At 33.2% G+C, this 15,990-nt stretch overlaps 1 protein-coding gene across 2 annotated transcripts in view; it reads right to left on the reverse strand.

Moving 5' to 3' along the window:
* HLF (HLF transcription factor, PAR bZIP family member) overlaps positions 1 to 14,166 on the reverse strand; it is a 71,660-nt gene extending 57,494 nt beyond the window's left edge. For both annotated transcript variants that reach the window (XM_053708270.1, XM_053708262.1), the window contains exons 1-2: positions 13,889 to 14,166; positions 10,022 to 10,357 (exon numbers count right to left, since the gene is read on the reverse strand). In XM_053708270.1, the coding sequence (XP_053564245.1) occupies positions 10,022 to 10,357; positions 13,889 to 14,003 (451 nt within the window). In that variant the 5' untranslated portion in view covers positions 14,004 to 14,166. The remainder of the gene's footprint in view (positions 1 to 10,021; positions 10,358 to 13,888) is intronic.
* Positions 14,167 to 15,990: the final 1,824 nt, after the last annotated feature.

A 15,990-nucleotide genomic window follows, 5' to 3' on the forward strand; every position in this document is an offset into this window, starting at 1 on the left:
AAACAGCCAAATCTCTACCTATGTAAAATGGCTTTTACCTCACAGCATTATCTGCAAAACAGCCACAGTGGGACATCTCTACCTATGTAAAACGGCTTTTACCTCACCTCAGTTGATTGAGGGTTTGTCTGGGAGTACCCATCTGTATGGGAATTTTTATCTATGTACATTTTCTCTTATTTTATTAAATGTATTGCACCATGAGAAGTGCTTTTGCTTGCTTGTTGTTTTAGATTTAACATTATTTTTGGACTCAGATTTGTAACCTGAGGGATTTTTTGCAAGCAGCCAGCGCTTCCTGTGGATTATCAGGATTGACAAGAGGAAAAGACTCTTTATAAAAATTCAAGATAAGATTGTTAACGCTTTATTAATGACCTTATTCATTTTACATTTTATTTGATTGAATTGCATTTATTATTTTTATTATATTTTTTTTGTGTGCGCAGTTATTTTCAGTGGATAATTTATTAGCTGTATTATATATGTGTGTATATATATATATATATATAGTCCCATCAAAAAGGCACTTACTGGTCTTCATAAAAAGTAACTTTTATTTCAGGTTATATATATATATATATATATATATATATATATATATATATATATATATATATATATATATATATATATATATATATATATATATATATATATATATATATATAAAACCCCAAAGAAACATACGTGTTTTTGTTTGGGGCTCCGGTTCTTGGAGGGTGTTTTTTGCATGACATTTGACGACTACACTGAAAACGTTATGTCGTTTTGCTGATGACCTGAAATAAAAGTGACTTTTTACGTAGACCAGTGAGTGCCTTTTTGACGGAACTTTGAATTTTGGATAAAGTGTACCCTGGCAGCGAGTTTGTAAGACTGTGCTTATCCTTCTTTGGGGATATATATATATACACACACATACACACACAAACACACATACAGGTAGATAGACAGGCAGATACATTGACAGACAGAGAGATAGATGGATATAAAAAATAACTAGTGCCCTCTACAGAAAAGTTTTCCATATAGTTGGTATTATTAAGTAGAAAGGTGGGGAAGCAATATTATAACATTTTATGAGGGTTTGTCATGTTCCTTGTACAGATGATGAATGTCTGGTATTTCAGGGCTGGATTAACCTTATTAGGCAGGATCAGACTGATATATTTTAGGAAAGCTCTTTACTGTGAAAAGCTTGATTGGGCTAAAAGAGGCTGCTCCCAGGTGGTAAATCGCCATAGAATGAGCTACTAAGCTTTTGCTCATTTCTGAGAGAGTGCTTCTCTTTCTGTGTGTATTTGTAATATGGCGCTAGGGACGTTTCCCTAAGGGTGATTGGGGAAACCAAACGTGGAATCCTTGCACAATACGCTTAGAGGAATATGGCTGCACCTCACTGATGAGGCCCAAAAAAGGCCAAAAGGATTGACTGGAGTTGCTATATTCCTTGTTCAGAGAAGGATTGTCTGGCATTTCGGGGCTGGACTGACTTGTGCTTTTCACAGCTTTTGTCTGTGAAAAGCACAATTGGACAATAAAAGGGTGCTCTCAGGTGGTAAATCGCCATAGAACAAGCTACTGAGCTGTTCCTTCCTGACAGAGCACTTCTCTTCCTGTACACATTTTATGTTTATAAATATAACCTAAGCTATCCAAAGCACACATTAAATGCACATTAATTTAACATAAAATTATTTAATTGTAACAAAATGAATATTAGCTAATTGTCAACTGTTGTGTTTTATTTTTCTGGTATTAATACTTTTCTGTTATCTATAAACATGCACTTGCCTATATGTTGTCAAAGCAAAGTGAAAGTCCTTAGCACTGGATGAGTAAACTAGCAAACATGCAATACAGTACTCATTGTCCGCGCAGGAATCCACAAGGAATCACATGAGATGAAATGTGAGCAGAGTCTTGCAGAACGGTGAGCTCACGTGTACAGGATATTAATTACAGCTGGGAAAGTAAACAAGGAAGAAATATGCATATTGTGTGCTCAGACACCTCTTAGTTAGCCTTGTGCAGTTTCCAGTGTTTAAAACATAAACAGGACGGTACCTGAACATGCTAAAGTGTGTATTGTATATTCAAACCAATACAATGAATGACATTTTAATTCCACAACATAAACTAGTTACTTACAAAACTCCATAGTACAATTATGTCATTGTCTAGTAAGTCATTTCATTTCACGTCAAATATACAAATAGAGAAGGGGCTGTTGAAAACATGGACGTCGATTTATGAACACCACACATGACAGATCTGGATAATAAATCAGTTAAAAATCACTCATATAAAAAATAATATTAGTACTATGAGACAAATTATTTAATTATATACCAGGGGACAGAACAACTTTTTATACACAAATATTTGCTATAATTTATATACAATAGTATAATAAAAGGGGCAACTGTACTGTACGTTACTGTATGAAATTTTTGCTTTAGTGCCTCAAGCTTACAGTATGCATATGCAAGCAAAACAGTTAAACACATAGGTAAAGTATTGTAGCTCCTGAGTAACACAAAGACGTTCAGCCAATCAGGAGCAGCAATCACACGGTCGCCACCCTCTGCTTGTAAACTGCAGGGAGTGTGGTTCTCATTCAAAACTTTAGCTATGTTGGTTACCCCTTTGCAGGGGTTAAACATAAAGGGCTAGACTACAAATAGAGCACAAACTATTGCTCAGGGTGCGTTATCTTGAGATCTCTCTAGCGCTAAGAATAACACACAATATGGTATTACAACTGGATGGTTAAAGATTTTAAGCAAAGCATCTTAACAAGGCCAAACCTTTTTTAGAATGCCGCAATAGAAGTCTATTATGTCAGGGGTTTAGTGCACCCGGGCTAACAAACTTGCAGATGTTAGTGCACACTAGATCATCGCTCAAATTATAAAAGAAAAATAACTTTGGACTTGTAATATGAGCTCATTGATTGCCTTTGAGTAACGTTAATGCACAATATTGCTAATATGTTTACACTCCATTTGTAGTTTAGCCTATAATAAGCTAAATTACAAACAAATATGATGTAAGGAATTAGAGCCATTTAAATTACTCTACCAAAGCAAAAAGATATTAGAGTTTTAAAAATAGATTTAAACTGCTGTACATTAAAAATAATAATTTAATGATTCGGATAGAGCATGCAATTTTGAAGCAACTTTTTAATTTACCCCTATTAATTTTTCTTCATTCTCTTGCTATCTTCATTTAAAAAGCAGGAATGTAAAGCTTAGGAGCTGGCCCATTTTTGATTCAGAACCTGGGTTATGCTTGCTTATTGGTGGCTAAATGTAGCAACCAATAAGCAAGCGCTATCCAGGGTGCTGAACCTTATATGGGCCAACTCTTAAGCTTTTTATATAAAGATAGCAAGAGAACAAAGAAAAATTCCTAATAGGAGTAAATTAGAAAGTTACTTAAAATTGCAGCTCTATCTGAATCATGAAAGAAAACAATTAGGTTTAGTATCCCTTTAAGGAATGCTGCTACAAAAGGAATACTGGGTTTTGTTGTACAAAGAAAAAAATGTAAACTGTGGAACTCAAGTTTCAAACAGAAAAACTGTCACATTGATAAGTTGTGTTGCCTTCATTATATTCCTGACTTTAGTCAAAATATAATTTTATACTCCAGTGTAGAAGCATAGAGGAAAGAAAGCCATTAAGCGTGGAACTTTTTGAATACATGCAGTGAAAATAGCTGAATGCAAAAATATAACTTTGGACTTGTAATACAAACACTGTGGGGGACTTTAAAAATGCATGGGACAAGCATAGGGCTATCCTACGAACTAGATAAGTTTATATTGTTAGGTAAGGTCGGGCAGACTTGCTGGGCCTATGGCTCTTATCTGCCGTCAATATCTATGTTTCTATGTTTCTATGTGCTTTAAAAACACTGAAATTACTTTTTCCTAATATTTTATATCCACAAACTAAAAGAATGTGAATACAATTTTGCTCATTATTTCTCCTTCACTAAACTTTAACTGGGCATTTTTATCAAAATATATTTACATTTTATTTTTCATTCCTTAATATAGTTTTACATAAAGCAAAATAATTTTCTGCTAAGGAGTGAGGATCGACCACATTCCTTTAGAAACACATATCAAATGATTTATCTAATACAATCCCATTAGACTTTAAAGAGTCATGAAATCCATTTTTTTGCTTTCATGATTCTGATAGAGCATGCAATTGAAACAATTGTTTAATTTTCTTTTTTTATCAAATTTTCGTTGTTCTCTCTGTATTTTTTGTTGAAAAGCAGAGACTTAACAGGAACAGTATACCCTCCCCTGCATATAAAAAAAACACATGACACTAACAGGAGCAAGCAGGAGTTTGTAGACCTGGGTCTACATCTAATACTTAGGGGCTTGGTTAGGAGTCTGAAAATCAGCACAATGTTATTAAAAATAAGCAAAACTATAAATTGTTACAAAAAACCTCCCAGATGGCTATTTAAATGGATCATCTACAAAACATGTATGTAAAGAAGAATCTAGTGTACAATGTCCCTCAAAAGCGTGCAAATATCTGGAGCACTATGGCAGCAAGAATGTTATCCATTTGCAAGAATACTAGATGTGCTCCAAACACCTTCTTAGGTATCTCTTTAACAAAGAATATCATGGGACCAAAGCAAATTTGAAAATAGAAGTAAATTGGATTTTTTTTTAATGTATGCCCTGTCTGAATCACAAAAGAAAATGTGTGGGTTTCATATCTCAATACATATGCTATTCAGGTTGGTGGCACTGGCAGCCTTGATGTAGGTGGCATAAAATGATATTCCACGGGGTAATACCTAGTTAAGGTGTGGCAAACCTTGTTTGTTTTTTTTGTTTTTTTTTACAGCAAGTGCTTGTAGATTGCTAACAAATGATATGTGTGTGCTGGCATGAGCAGACATCAATATTTGATCCCTCTGTAAAATGTTTAATTAAAGAAAATAAAACCAACTTGCAATATAAATTAATTCTTTATTTTGCTTTTATTGTAAAAATAAATATCTCTGAAATCTTGTTTACATCTGAATCTGACTGGCCGCAGCAAAAGAGATCAGGTACATGGATACCATCAAGCTTGTCAGATGAGTATTCCTGAACTACTTTTGATTTGCAAAACCTTCTAAATTTATGTTAATTAAATAACAGTATTAAATATGTTTAAAACATTTATTTTGCAATGCAGTGCTTAAAGGGACAGGAAGGGTAATTTATTTTCTTTTATGATGCAGATAGAGCATACAATTTAAAAAAAAAAAACTTTCCAATGTATTTCTATCTAATTTGGTTCTATTTGTATACTTTGTTGAAAAGTATACCTAGGTAGACTCAGACGCTGCTAATTGGTGGATTCACATATTTGTCTCTTGTTATTGGCTTTCAGCTAACTGTCAGTAGTGCATTGCTGCTGCTTCGACAATGGATACCTAGAGAATTAAGTAAATTAGATCATAGAAGTAAAATGGAAAAAATATTTAAAAATGTATGATCTAAAGAAAAAATGTAGGTTTCATATCCCGTTAACTATTGATATGTGCTAAGAGTTTTAATTTTTAAGAGCTGTTTTTCAAAATGACTTCTAACATTTGATTAGTAACTCTTTGACATATTGCAGGTATGGGGTTAAACCAGGGCTCGACAAACCTAGGATCCAGGGAGCCACTGGCTCCTCCAATTCTACCCCTTTCTCCAAGTTTTTTGCATTTTCTCCATATCTATATACCACTGTCTAGCGCCTATATTTTCTTGCCGGCTCCTAATTTTTAAACAGATTTGTCAAACACTGGGTTAAACACTGGGTTAAACTATATCCCCGGCGAGGTCCACTTAGCCTTTCATCCTTCCGAGGTCGATAAAATGAGCAGTGCCTTGAGACCCTTGTGGGTGATTAGCCGCACTTTACAAGTACCCAAAACATAAATACATACTACCAGTTAATCATATGCTCCCTGAAATTGAAACTCACAAGTGTCATTTAGGGTCGCCACCTCAGTCATGTTTTCCTGGATACTTATGAGTTATACATGCTGCAGGGTATGCAGGTAGGAACACAAATTTTATCCCTGGAAAGCACACAAATAGTGACACTAAACAGCACTATTTATGTTCCTCTGTGCTCACCCAGCAGCATGTATAACTCATAAGTATCCAGGAAAACATGGCTGAGGTGGTCAGTAAAATCAGGTGAGCGGTGATCTTATTATATAGACCCTACGGAGAACACTGATGTATCTGCATAATGAGAGCCTATATATCCTCTTATAAAGTTGCTAATTTGCTGTACTCATCAGTTAAAGGGACAGTCTACACCAGAATGTTTATAGTTTAAAAAGATAGATAATCCCTTTATTACTCATTCCCCAGGGTTTTTTTTGCATAACCAACATGGTTATATTATTATACTTTTTATGTCTGTGATTGCCTTGTTCCTAAGCCTCTGCAGACTGCCCCTTATTTCAGTTCTTTTAACAGACTTGCATTTTACCCAATCAGTGCTGACTTCTAAGTAAATCCATGGGTGTGAGCACAATTTTATTTATATGACACACATGAACTAACGCCCTCTAGTTGTGAAAAAATGTCAGTTGCCTAAGCTGCCTAATGTAAAATCCAGCCTTTGGTATGCAGAAAAGGGGAGTTCATGGTGGAAAAACTGATAAATTAGATTTACGACTTCGAAATCTATTTAGTGGAAAAATAATGATCTGCATACACATGAATTGATAACTATAATGTCAAAGTAGCTCAACAAAATATAGTGGTTTAATTCCATCTAGTGTGGGCGTAAAGTTAAACATATATTATTCATATTTACAGACGGCCTTGAGGTGAATACATTTCTTAGAAATGCTGATCTCAAACTATGGAAGATATCTTAACCCTGAAAGAGCCAGAGGGCCAGCGACATGCCAAGCTCAGGGAAAAAATTCCACTATTTATTATAATTTAATTTCCTGTTCTGCCTCAGCTCCATGGAAACTCCCCTTCTTGCACTCTCAAAATCTCTCCAAGTCTTACAATATTCAAATGTTCTCTGGAAACTCAGCGATTTTAAAAAAAATAGCTTATTTAAATTATTATTATAATATGCATAATATATATCAGCAATTAAACACTGAACTTGTTAAGAGTATTATATTATAGCACAATAATCAGTGTTTTGTAGTCCAGGAATAGCCCACCTAAAATAAAACAGAGAGTGTGTTTGTCTTATATCCTTAAATTATGGCCAATTAGAGCTAACACATTTGTGAAAATTGCAACATATTTAAAAAAAAGTTATTCAAACTATTTTTCTGCAATAAAGTGCATGCAGGGCAACGCTCGCTCTGTATTGCCTATAGGGCAGGCAACACTCTAAAAGTAAAAAAAAAAAGCTTGCTGTGGGGTGCTGGTAGCCCGAACCAACACCAAGCACCAGGTGGGTGGAACATAGCATTTAGCAGCCATTTTATCTCCTTTCAGTAGAGTTTTCTGCAATGCTATTAAAGTGTTACACTGAAAACAAGATGTAGTGTCCATTTAAATATACAATTTCAGCATCAGCTTTTCTATAAAGAGTAGAAGACGTTACAATTACAAGACATTTCTGTTGTGCTGCTATAGAATAACATTAGCCAAGTGTAAACATTTTAAAAACAGATTAACATCTTGTTTGCTGCGATTGTTTTTCAATAGCCAAACTTCACCTACCACTTGTCTTATTTGGAGGAGCCAATCTGGGCTTTTTCTAGGGAAGGCAAAGCTAGCCACAGTCATTATGTTAGTATAAAGTGCATTTTGTTGCAGTTGTTATTTGCTGAAGTCAGTTACAGATATATATATAAAAGTGTTAGTCTTCAGAAGTCTACAGGATGGGCATAATAAATTATGAAAGTACATTGCAAAATTGTTTTACTATGCATAGCCAAACATTTTATATTATTAGCTCAAGGCAAATCATTAATGAGGCAACACTCATATTTTGCCAACATAACCAGTTTTTCCCCTAAATTGTAAGTTCCTGAAGCAATAGTGCCCCTCAGATATTTCTAATAATTGTATTATTATTTATTTTATCTATTTTGTTTTCATATTTAATTTGCTCTAACCTGTCGCCATTCTATAAATAAAGTATAATAGCAATTGACAATATTGACAATATTCTCCTATGTTACGGTTGTAAACAAAAATTCTACACAAAAGTACTAGGCCAAAAAAGCCTGTTTTTTATTTGTTTATAGATAAAGATTTAATATTCAAAATGCTGTGAAACAGGTATCTGTCAATAGAGGGCCCTTTATTTTATTTAAGTAATTACTTTTATATTAAATAAATGCATTTACATTCTGATGATAAAACAAAATTCCCAGTACACATGTATTAGCTAATATGCTGCAAATTATCAGTTTTCACTGCGCACAAGAAGCATACGTAGTAGATTTGCCCCATGTACCAACATTCAAACAATATAACGTATTCATTAACATTGATGTTGAGTAATCTCTGACACAATATATGCTCTCAGCAGGCTAGATTCATGCACACTTATTATGCCGTCAAGGGATCTCGTTTTTCAGGCGAGATCATGTTCGAAATTCATTGAGGCTAATTTCATCTTTTCTAGCCAAGCACCAAGGGAGTTCCTTCCATTAACATAGCGTTGTGGTGAAGAGCCCAATAAACTTTCCCAAGTGAAATGTCTTGTTTCATGGTCGTATTTCACTATATTAAAGATAACAAGGTTGTCTCATTTTTACTTTAATTTTCTTGACATTTTTATTTTTATTTTCTTGATGCCAGAATCTTTGTCAGTGGGAGTGGTTTTATGCAGTGGGCAGTTAACAGTTGTTAGAAGGAGGCGACTCTATGGATTTCAATGGCACTTATCTCATCACATGCTAGAGCAGATCCAAATCTCTTTGAATCTCGACATGGTGGTGATGTTGGGTGTGAGTTATTTTCAGCAATATAAATGCTAGAAATGATACACGTGTATTGCAAACATGCTTCTATTAAAAAATGAAATACATGATTTTCAATTTTAAGTTTTAGAACCCCGTTTCATCATATTTATTAAGAAAGCGCACATCAGTGTTCTCCCCAGGACCTTTTTAGTGGGCAAACCAACTGGCTGGTTTTATTGACAACCTGGCTAAAATGTAAGCCAATGTAAAGCTAAAATGAGCTAATATTTTTTTTTCAATGTTTGTTGCACAAACTATCATTAAAGTAATATATGTGAAATTATGCAATTCATTTGTGCTTTGGATAGCTTAAATAACAGAATGTTTTATAATATTGCAAAATATTACATTGTCCCAACTCCCAACCCAGCTGCTTTATAATGCCCAACCCTGCATGGAAAAAAAATCTTTTAAGTTGATATAGAAACAAGTGCACAACTTAACCTATATGATAAATGACTCACTGGCTGATAAGGATATCTACCACAGCTTTATTGATGGTTGATAGTGACACACTCCACAAGCATAAATTCATATATATTGTTTTTGTTGAACAACTTTTTTAATAAACAATACAGAAAATAAATAGTTTATAGCATCTCAAATAGTTTTGGCACAGGCAAACTACTCAAGATTCTATAACATTTGTTTTTCATAAGGACTAAAAGTAGAATACTTTTATGAAATAATATAGTAGTATTTAGAGGTGAGTATTTAGCTCTTCTAAAACAATTTGAATGTTAAAATCTCACAGACTTCCACTGAAGACACAACAAGTCCATAAGACATAACACACAAAGAAAAGAAATGTAACATTCCAGAGCTGATTGTTTAGAACATTGGCAGAATATTTAAATTTCCATTAAAATGGAAAATACAACATTTGAAACGTAGGACATATTCACTCATTCCTAGTATGGAGATTAATATGTTGTGATGCATGATGGAATTTACTTAAATAAAAAACTATTCTACAATGAACATGGGTCCACAATCAAGATTTACTATAGTAATGCACATAAATAAAACTTACCAGGTCTAACGGGGCTGTGCATGCAGTTCTGAGACACCAAGCCTGGTAAGACCGATGTAGAAGCTCTGCTGCTCAAGTCAATAACGGAGGGTGATGTGACTGAAGCCTGCTGAAGACCTGACTGATGATGATTCAGTTCATGTGAGGACTGGCTAGGTGGAATACCATTTTCTGAAAGAAACTCTTCCAGATCCATGTATTCCAACTGGAAAGTATCTCCATCGTAGGGTAGAGTCTTGTCCCACAAAGTTGGCCCCAAGAAAGCTGACTGTGGTACATTAGACCCAACGTTGTCATCTTCTAACTTCTTCTCTTTGTCTTTTTCTTTACAGAAGGCTAAAGAAGAAAAGAGTAAAGTTGTAAATCAGAATGCAGATGAAAATAATATGATGAAAATATAACTCCCAATATAATTATTACATAAAATACTTGGTACAGGCCATTAAAAATCAATTTGACAATACACTCAAATATTTCTTCTTTGTCTTAAAGAGAATTTCTAACAAATGGAATTACAAATATCCTGCATTTTAAAATAAACTTTATGTCTATATTTTTTAAAGTCCACTGGAAAACTGAAAATAACAAAAATTTATTTTGGCAACTGTATAAAATGTTAAAAATAATAAGTTGGCATTAAATTTAAATTAGTTCTGGAGATTCTGGGAAATTCCTGCATTTTTTTAATATTGGGAAATATCCTATATTGATATAATATTTATTAAACGGTTTGACTTATAATTTTTTAGGTATATCAACATGGCAACTTGAAACGTTATTTTATAAAGCTGTCATAAAAACATCAATACAAAAAGCTTTATAAATGATCCCAAATAAGTTAAACAGAAACTGTTGAATATGTCTGTCTATGTATTTATGCAAGAATAGTGGATGGATTGATGTTTTTTTATGGCTTTGAGACAATAAATAACCAACTAATGAATAAAAATTGAGGTGGCAGTTTACATTTTCTCCTTAATCATAAAATAATACAGGTTTGCAGCACAGAATTTGACCATTATTGGGCGGAAAAGTAAGTTAACAGAACTAAATAAAGTTGTCACCAGGCATTAGCCTTTTAGGAATACAATTTTTGTGTCATCTGATATTTACTTAAAAAATATAAAAAAAAAAAAAAAAAAATAGAGAGTTGATCTTTAAGGTGTACAAGAACTTTACAATACTTATTGTAATGGTAAATAAAAACAGAGTATGTTAAGGAGAACAATAAAATATTTTTTGTAACATATTTATCCACATTATAACTAAATTTTCCTTTTTTTTTAAATAGTAGATACCTATGATAATATACTTTTAAATTGTTGTTGCCAACTATAGACTTAAAAGCATCCAATTGTATTAAATTACCAGCCTACTATTATCAATAAAATCTAAAAACAAAAACTAACAAACATAAAGTTCATATTTTGGAAAAAAAATAAAAATAAATTAAAATAAACTTTTTTTTTTTTTTTTTTTTTACAAAATAGATTAACAGCGAATATAAAATAAACAGACTATGAAATCGCTCATGTTGCAGTTAGCACCTTGGTACTATAGATAACATTTTACTGTGCATTATGCATATGTGAGAATGAATATGCTAGTTTGAATATACATTCAATACTCTTGTGGATTAATTAAATTCAAATAATTTTACTTATCTCATGTGAAGCACAAAAATACATTATATTATTGCCTGGAGACTATATAACTCAAAGTGTTTGATTAAAAAAATAAATGAAATAAAAAAATAATCTTACTTTTGTTATTAGCCTCGAGGACCAAATTTAGAATTATAGTATTTGTTGCCTTAACAATTTGTCCTATCTGTCTGTAACTAAAAAAACAATGTAGGTTTTTTTTTTGTTTTTTTTTTAAGAAATCCTCTTTTCATAAGTATTTTCTCTTTTTTTCAAATTATAAACAATTCAAATGTCCAAGTATCCATTAGAGTAAATTACTTAATTACAAGCTTGTAAGATAATTGCTTGAAATTAGTATTTGAATTAATTTTCATAGGATTGTGTTTTTGCAAACTAATTGTAGTATAGATGTCATGGTGCTGTTTATCAGGATATTAGACACCGTGTACTTAAACAGGCAGCATTAACAGGTGGTCTTGAAAATAAGCTACAGTGTAATCTTATTAAGAGACTGATGTAAAAAAAAGTTGTGTGTTTATGTGCCGCATATTAACACTTTATTATTTACCGCAAAATACACTCCATATAAAATTCTAGATTACTGTAGTCTGAAGCTGGTTACATTTTAACACAATTTAACTGACAAAAACATAGATGAAAATTTTCAAACCAACATTTACCGCTCAGATGTTGAAAAACTGTGTTATATATCAAAATCTGCAACTTTTAATATAGTAATTGATAGCGAACTATATCAATCATCAATGTATTCAGGGACTTGAGTTTGTGTCTTGTCTATTAATTTAAACACAAGCTGTAAACAGTAATGTCTTTTATTGACCAGTATATTAGTTTTGCACTGAGTACAGAACATATAGAATTCCATAATTTTCTTACTGATATATTCTTGCATTGTAAATTGATTATAGATTGCAGAAGCTTTATTATCCAGTAACTCATATTTAAAAATACAACAGTATTGTAGTATATAGTCACATCCTTTTTTTTTGGGGGGGGGGGGGCACAAACATTCATTATCAAATGGAAGCTTTGAGTCTTTCTTACTACGCAGGCAATATGAATATTGAGTTTAACTATAGAATTTCATATAATTGTCTAATAAGTCTTAAACCTAGAATTAAATGTATTCCATGGCATAGGACTGTGTTCACAAGCAAGCTTGATTGTCCTCAGTGTATTACAGGGATATGAAAGTAAAAATTAAAGTTGCAAGAGTTAGACAGATCATGCAATTTTAAGACCTTTTAAAATCACTTATATTTTCAAATGTGCTTTGTTCTCTTGTATACATTGTTGAAAATGAACACACACATATCCTACACTAGTGGGAACTAGCTGGTAATTGGTGCCTGCATACATTTGTTATCTCTTGTTTTTGGCTAACTAGTTATGTTCACCTTGCTGCCAGTAGTGCAATGCTGTTCCTTCAGCAAAGAATAACAAGAGAATGAAACATATTTGATAATTAAAGTAAATTTGAAAGTTGTTTCAAATTGTATGTTCTATCCGAATCATTAAATACATTTTGGGGGTTTACTGTCCCTATAAATGAATCAAGCCACCATCTAACATTAGTGTAAAAAAATCTCTCATCAGTTCAAATATCTAAATTCAGAGCATGACCTCTTGTTCTATGCCAAATCTTTCTTTACAACTGTGTTGAAAATCCCTGATATAATGAATGTTTATATCATATAATTTCTAACTTCAAGCTATAAACTATAATATCATTAAACAGTTAAGTACAATCATATTATTTCTAGGTTTCATATACAGTATATACATAAACACATACATGCAAATAAAACAGACTACTGCAGCATGTAGAATAGGGGTTAACAAAGTGATATTATACATAGATGACAACCAGTGGGACAAGGGAGGAACAGACACATATATAATAATCCAAAAAGTTACAGTATAAAGCAGAAGTAACCCCAATTCCCAGGACTTATCAGCCTTAAAATAAAGTTGTTTTTTATTGAGCTAACATTTCATATTAATATATGAAATGTTAATATTAATTATTATTATTATTATTGAGCTAGTTGATTGAACTGAAATTATCATTACAATTGTTACTACTTCATATATTAGAATAAAAAGGGAAAAAGGGGTCTATATAGATACTTTACATGAAACTGTATTTAAATGAACACAAATAAAAGCATTAGCATTATAAAAATACACATTCTATTACCATCTTCATGGTGTAGTGGCAGCTTCAGGGGATTCTCAAGCAGAGATTTCAGCACTCCGTAGGTTGGAGTTAAGAAAGTTGGATTGAGAGGTAAAGCTCTGGACATCTTCTCCATCTTTGCTCCTGTGCAGTGGCTGGAACAGTGAGCTGCCAGGAAATAAGGAGACAAGCTGTGTGCCTATTAGTGGGTTTGTAGTAAGAGTGAGACAGAGCGGATCTGGGATCAGATGAGCAGTGGCTGCTGTTGCTGTCTGTAATGCAAACACAGCTCTGGGCTGGTTGTGTTCCATCCACACCTCCATGTGCAGCATCTGACATGTGTGACGTCACTGGCACGCCCCCCTCTCCTAAACAGGAAGAACTGGGAGGGGTCCCATGCTGATCTACTTACTGTACATTAATATTTTGGTTGCAGTAACCAAAGAACTGGATTTTTACTCAGATTGCATAAAGGGAAAACAGAGAAATATGTGCATGTATGTGTTTGGTTATCTGTCACTACCGTACAAAGGGACTAGAGGGACAATATATTTCACTAAATCACTAAAGCATTTTTATTTTAATAGAAATAGATCTTTTAACTTTCTAAGTCAAGTATGTATATTTATAGATATTTTATAATCCAATACACTGGATATTTTTCTGATTGCATGCAGGGAAAAAAAATATCTTTCACTACATTTTCAATAAAAATATCTATTTTTAAATAGATCTTTAATGGGACATAAAACCCAAAAAAAGTATTTCATGTTTCAGATAGAATATGCAGTTTTAAACAACTTTTCAATTCACTTCTATTATCAAAGTTTCTTTGTATTCTTCTTATCCTTTGTTGAAAAGCAGGAAGGTAAGGTCAGGAGTGTGCACGTCTACAGCACTATATGGCAATAGTTTAGCAAGAATGTAAAACATAAGCAAAAGCACAAGATGGCAGCACTGTTTCCTGTCATGTAGTCATGGAGACGTGCAAGCTACCTATCTGGGTACCTCTTTAGCAAAGAATAACATGAGAATTATGTACATTTTATAATAAAAGTAAAACATTTTCAGATTGTATTCTCTATGTGAATCAAATATTTTTGGGGTTTTATGTCCCTTTAAGGTTCTGAGCCAAGTATATATGTCCATAGATAGACTATAATCCAAAGCACTGCATTTTCCCTCTGCATGCAGGGAACAACTAAGTATGTGTTTGATCAATCACTGCAAATATTTCCATATAGATCTAACTGAGAAATAGATCTAACTGAGCCAAGTATGTATGTTTATAGATATGTTATGTTTTATACAATTGAAATAGATGTAATATGTTTGTAAATTAAAGCATTAAATAATTTAGTGCAATTTAAATAGATTTTATTTTCCTAGAAAATGTTTCTCTTTAAAAATATAAATAAAATAAAAATACACTTGTTTTGAAAGTAGATCTATACAACGCGCTATATACTGCAGAGGTGTCTGCAGACATTTTGTTTAAAAGGGGAAGTAAAATTTCTCCAAAATATTTGTGGAGATAAATACAATATACTTACAGTTTTAACACACACATACACATAGACATGTACAAGCTGAGGAGATCATGCTTGGGCAGGATCTCCTCAGCTTGATGAGTTCACCACTCCCACCCACAGAAAAGGTCTTGATCTAGTGTTCCAGTCTGGACTAGATGTGTCACCAGTAACTGTAAACCCAGTCTCTCACAATAGACCCAGGCAACTGTTTTGCACAGTAGAAAGGCTTTGCAAACCAGCATGCATGCTTAGCCCCACCAACTTTTCTCAGGATAAATGTGAAGCATTTGCGAACTTCTCCAGAGACAAGATTTCTTCAATCCGAACCGCTATCACAGCAGGCCAAATAGTTACACACCAGAACCACTACAATGGAATGCCAGATTGCCCCAGTTTATGGTCCACTTGTGGATATAAAAGAAGTTAAAAGCACCATACAAAAGTTACACCCTACTACTTGGGACTTAGACCCTGCTCCAACTCAGCTCATATCTGGATGCATTGAAACACTCGCCCCAGCCCTCACAAAAATAGTGCAGCGTTCACTAAAAACAGGAGACTTCCCAGATCCTCTAAAAGAAGCTGTGGTAA

Source organism: Bombina bombina, chromosome 1 (genome assembly GCF_027579735.1).
Source record: "Bombina bombina isolate aBomBom1 chromosome 1, aBomBom1.pri, whole genome shotgun sequence".
Taxonomy (NCBI): Eukaryota; Metazoa; Chordata; class Amphibia; order Anura; family Bombinatoridae; genus Bombina; species Bombina bombina.